General features: G+C 39.7%; 1 protein-coding gene across 1 annotated transcript; it reads left to right on the top strand.

Annotated features, from left to right (window-relative positions):
- The first annotated feature begins 2,127 nt into the window (after positions 1-2,127).
- On the top strand, positions 2,128-3,029 carry LOC131997172 (uncharacterized). Its single transcript, XM_059367668.1, has 2 exons — positions 2,128-2,427; positions 2,567-3,029. The coding sequence occupies exons 1-2, from the start codon at positions 2,128-2,130 to the stop codon at positions 2,594-2,596; spliced, it is 330 nt and encodes a 109-aa protein (XP_059223651.1). The 3' UTR covers positions 2,597-3,029.
- The last annotated feature ends 2,615 nt before the right edge of the window (positions 3,030-5,644 follow it).

Below are 5,644 nucleotides of genomic sequence, written 5' to 3' on the forward strand. Positions count from 1 at the left end.
GTGCCTTAGTGGGCTTGGTCCTTATCGTTCCACCTATTTCAGTCTTCCCTGGGTTAACATTGAGACCCCAGTCATATGCCATATGCAAGACTTTCGTGCTACTTACCGCCTGCAGGACCGTATTATGATCAGGCAGTCTAAAACAGATCTCAGTCCCTGTGTTCTCAATGTAGACCCCCAGACCCATCATGTCCTCTAGCTGTGTAACATGATCTTCCATATGGCAATACCAGGGTTTTGCCAGTTCAAGGCTGTGCCGATGGCAGCGGTGCCCGCACTCGACCTCAAGTGTCGTCTCAGGTATCCGATCGGAACCTCTTCCCTTCCTTCCAGGTGTCCTATAGTCGCCTCGATGGTATGACTTGCTCCCATCCTCAATCCATTCGCTCATCGCCTTAAATCTCATAGCCGCAGTGGCTGCCTCACACTTAATCTGTATGTAAATAGGTTGGATATCTAGAATGGTCTTCAGTGCCTTAGTGGGCGTGGTTCTCATCGCTCCGCCTATGCCAAGACAACATATTCTCTGAACCTGTTGTATAGTCACTATGTTGAACTTTTTCTCCATAGCAATCCACCAAACAACTGGGGTGTAAGAAAGAATTGGTCTAATCACGCTCCTGTAGAGCCAGTGGACTATCCTCGGATTCAGGCCCCATATGCAAGACACTTTTGGCCCTTCTGTATAGCTCATTCGGATCATTACCCCTTAGAAGCATTATAACATCGTCTGCTTAGCAGAGGGGTTCAAATCCCTCCTCAGTCAGCATCCGTAATAGGTCATTTATGGTCGTCACCCATAGGAGTGGCGATAAAATGCCCCCCTGTGGCGTGCCTTGTGCCACTTTCTCCCTTATATTTATGCCAAGGGACAATTTATCCACTTGTTCCTTAGCATATGATTTATCCAGTCTCTAAGGATCGGGTCCACCCGGTATTGATCTTACGATTGGATCAGTGTGTTGGTCCGCACATTGTTAAACGCCCCCTCGATGTCAATGCAAACCGCCAATGAGTACATCTTGGCACCGAAGGATTCTTTTATTTTACGCACAATTTCGTACAGGGCAGTCTCCGCCGACCTTCCCTTGACATAGGCATGCTGTTTGTATTTGAACAGTTCGCTGGATTTTATACTCTTTATCATGGATCCGCAATGCGTTCCTTGGTTTTGAGTATAAAAGACGGAAGGCTTCAGGGTCTGTAGGCCTTTGGTGTCGCATTACTTGTCTTGCCGGGCTTGTGTATAAATACCACCCTTGCCTCCTGCCAGCTTTTCGAAGTATATGCAAGTCCCAGGCACTCTGTGAAAGTAGTGACCAGATGAGGCTCCAGATAGTCGGCCTTCTTTTGTAGTAACGCCGAAATTATTCCATCAGGTTCGGGTGACTTGAATGGTTTGATGCTCCTTAAGGTTTAATTGACGATAAATCCCGTCATGATTTGCCTTCGTTCAACCTCATTATTCAACGATTCTGGTGTCTCCATAAGTCCCGTCGTGTCCTGTGAAAATGCGTATTCATCAAAAGTCTAAACATGTCCTCCGTTGTCTCTGCTCTCACTACCATGTCGTCTACTAACTTTTCGGTTTGGACATGGGTTTTTGGTTTTGGGTTTTTGGGAGTATTTTTTTTTATCTTAGCGGCGTCATTAACGCTGTTGACCTGTTAGCAGAAAAGCTTTCCACAAGCACCTTTCGCCGCTCTGGCAATCTTATTGTATTTCTTGGGCGGTGTGTAGTACACATTTGTTCTCGTTGTTTTGTATACGGTTGTGTTTTTTGGCCGCTCCTGATTGTTTTGCTGCAAAGTCAAGCTATACGTTCATACACATCACTATAGGCGCTTCAAACTATAATACAACCTTGGCTGTTTCATCGATGACGAAATTGGTCCTTATTGAAGAATAGTTCTACGCAATTTTGCATTTATTTTTTCATCTTATTTGCAAAACTATTTCTAAATCACTGGAAGGCGCCCACATTTTTCACTAACACAAGGAGTAAAATACAAACAACAGCTGGACTGCTCTATCAAACCTATAACTGCCGGACAAATCGATAATCATCATACAGCTGGTAAAAGAAATAATCGTTATCGAAAAACACAGGGTGCACTGCAATACTAAATGAGCAGCAAGCGCACTCTTTTATCGACATCACCTGATCATAAAGAACATACACCAAAAAAATACGCGCCGTCCCTAAATATGAGTGTAAGCAGTCATCAAGACGTGTTTACATGGAGCAAACTATGCGAAGTCCTGGACGACAAATTGAAGGGTGTAGCAAAGAAAGAAGATCTGACGGATATCAAACATGAAATTGAAGAATTAAAACATGAGAATTCTAAATTAAAGGAAGACATAAAGAAATTAACAAACCGTCTAGAACTAGTTGACCAGAAATCGAGAACCACAAATATCATGGTGAGTGGACTATCCTGTAATAATATCCCGGCCGCAAAAAAGAAGCTCGCCGACATCTGTAAAGACGTGTTGAATGTAGATGTTACCGTCACATACACCAAAATGCTATCCTCTGGAAAATCTTTTGTGTTTACACTAGGTACCGCCAGCGAAGTCCAAAGGGTTTTAAATGCTAGAAGTAACCTTAAGGGACAAGCAATTTTTATTCAGAAGGATTACACTGCAGCTGAACAGTCTATTAGATACAATCTCAGGCAAGTTAGCAAAGTAATATCTAAGCATAAAAAAGATGTAAAAGTACGGCTTGGTGAATTTTGTATCTACATCAACGATAAACGCTTTACTTGGTTCAATGGAAAGATACGTTCTTCCGCTACAAACGATGTAAAATTTCTAGAAGATATATTAGCTGAATGCGGTTTTAGTTGTGAGGTTGTTTGCAACGAAAACGTAGTATTAAATAAAAACGATAACAATCCTTATGTACAATAGCTAGCTGATTCGTGCCATATAATAGCTTATAACGTTTGTAACCTTGAAAAATCGCTAAATTTTGGAAACTTTATAACCTTTTTAAATAAGTTTGATATTTTCTTTTTGTTTGAAACCCATGTTGTTGCTAATAAACAAACTTATTTCTCATCATTTTTCCAAAATTATTGTCTACACTGGGTTGAAGCAATTAAAATACATAAATCGGGTCGTGCTAGTGGAGGTTGCCTATTCGGTTACAAAAGAGAAATGAAAAAGAAATACAAGCTAAACTTTACCGAATGCAATAGCCATACAATGCTATCTGTGAATATTGACGGAAATTTATTCCAACTTATCCCGACCTATCTGAATAGTACGAGCTGGAAGAACGATGCAGATAAGTTTGTATCATTTTTGAGCAGTCTAAATCCAACCAGCTTCTGTATTATGGGAGATCTAAATGCAAGAATAGGTGAACAACAAGTCCTGGACGAAAATATAATCAGGGACCAACCTCATATAAATGTAATTAGGTGCTCTAAAGATAAGAATATAAATACACAAGGGAGACGGCTTTTGAATATGATTGAGGACATAGGTGGTATTGTGGTAAATGGAAGGACTTTAGGTGATTTGGATGGAAAACTTAGTTTCTTTGGTGTAATGGGAAGCTCATTGATAGATTACTGCATTTGCTCGTCTGATTTGTTGCAATATATTGAGAATTTTGCAATACTTGCTAAGCCGTTTTCAGACCACATGCCCATCTGTCTCCAGCTTAAAATCCCAAAGCATTCTAGCAATGTGACTAAACAGAATGATACTAGAAGACTTTATTGGAGCGATAGAAATATGACTCAATACGGGTTAAATCTGGGTAACACCCCAGTGAATGGATACTACCGTGCAGATATGTCTGTGGACGACATGATCTGCGGTATAACGCAAAAGATTAGACAGGCACATGTCAAAAACACAAACAGGAAATTTTTTGAGCCTAAACAGCCGTGGTTTGATTGGACATGCTTCCGTTTGCGTTCAGTAATGCGCAGGAACCTTAAAGCGTTTAGGGCTCTCCATACTGATGTTAATAAGAAAAGATATTATTCATCGAGAACCAAGTTTCAAAGACTATGTAGTAGGAAGAAATTGGAATATTATAATGAGAACCTCAGAAGACTGGACAGAGTAACGAGTAGCAAGGATTGGTGGAACTTGTCGAATTCATTGAAGAATAGATCACAAAATTCAAAAGGAAATCTTAATGCTGATGATTACATGGTACATTTTAAGGCATTACTACTTAACCGAAAGGAATCCGAGAACATACACTGGTGTTTGCCTTATTACGTCGACCCATTCCTTGACTCTCCCTTTGAACTGTGTGAACTATTCTTTGTTATTAAAGGGCTTAGAAGAAATAAGTCTCCAGGGCTGGATGGAATCCCTTATGAGTTCTATAAATACGCTCCTCGCAATTTTCTAGAAGAAATATTGGCTGTCTTCAACACTATATTCCTTAATGAAAGGATTCCGTTATCTTTCAGAGAATCTACCTTGATACCGTTGTTTAAAAAAGGTGACGTTAACATTGCGGCTAATTATAGGGGACTCTCACTTCTAAACACTAACTGTAAGATCTTTAACTCTTTGCTTTTGAATCGGATATCTGCTTGGATAGAAAGAAATGACATTCTAAATGAGTTCCAGTCTGGGTTCAGAAAAGAGTACTCCACGCTTGACAATATATTCAATCTGGTTAACATTGTTAATTTGAATAATTTGAAGAACAAGGCTACCTACGCTTTCTTTGTAGATTTCTCATCTGCTTTCGATCTGATCCCCAGAAACAGCTTATTTTATAAATTGTCAAGCTATGGACTCTCTACGAAGATTGTGCGGATATTGCAACTATTGTATGAAAATACTACGAGTAAAATCTGGGACGGAAATGCATTCTCAGATTACTTTTCGGTGGAAACAGGAGTGAAGCAGGGTTGTACACTCAGCCCAGTACTGTTTTCTTTATATGTTAATGACTTACCCGATTCTTTACCAGGAGGTGTGAACGTAGCAGATACTAACATTAAAGTTCTTTTGTATGCAGACGACATTGTCATTCTGTCTGAAACTGCAGAAGGGTTACAAGATATGATTAACGTTCTTGAGGAGTATTGTTTGACATGGAGTCTGAAGGTAAACCTTGCCAAATCTAAGATACTTATTTTCCGGAAGGGCACAAGAGTCGCTAGAAACTTGAATTGGCGGTTTGGGAATCAGAATATCGAAATTGTGAATAGTTACACTTACCTTGGTGTCGAATTAAGTTACAACTTATCTTTTAGAAAACATCTTCAGAACAAGCTCACTGCGTCTAAAATGGCGATAAATTCTACTTGGTCAAGATATATTAATCACCCAAAAATATCGAAGGCTAATAAACTTAAAATTTTTGAATCGTGTTCAAAGTCTATAATGTGTTATGCCGCAGAAATTTGGGGATGTGTAAGATATGAGGACGTGGAGAAATTGTTTAGATTCTTTATTAAGAAAATGTTATATCTGCCTAACAATACGCCTAACTACATGTTATATCTGGAAACTGGATTCAATTCACTTTTCTGTTCTACATTGAAGACACATTTTTGCTACATTGACAGAGTACTCCAACTAGACTGTCGACGATTACCACGTATTCTTGCGCTGAAGATCATAGAACTGAATATGTCTTGGGCAGAAGAAT

The sequence above is a fragment of the Stomoxys calcitrans genome, chromosome 4 (assembly GCF_963082655.1).
Source record: "Stomoxys calcitrans chromosome 4, idStoCalc2.1, whole genome shotgun sequence".
NCBI lineage: Eukaryota > Metazoa > Arthropoda > Insecta > Diptera > Muscidae > Stomoxys > Stomoxys calcitrans.

Bases quoted from the DNA above. Each gene is read 5' to 3' on its own strand.
- LOC131997172 (XM_059367668.1), top strand. From the start codon at position 2,128: ATGAGCAGCAAGCGCACTCTTTTATCGACATCACCTGATCATAAAGAA. The intron at 2,428-2,566 runs GTGAGTGGACTA...TGTTTACACTAG, and splicing joins CGAGAACCACAAATATCATG to GTACCGCCAGCGAAGTCCAA.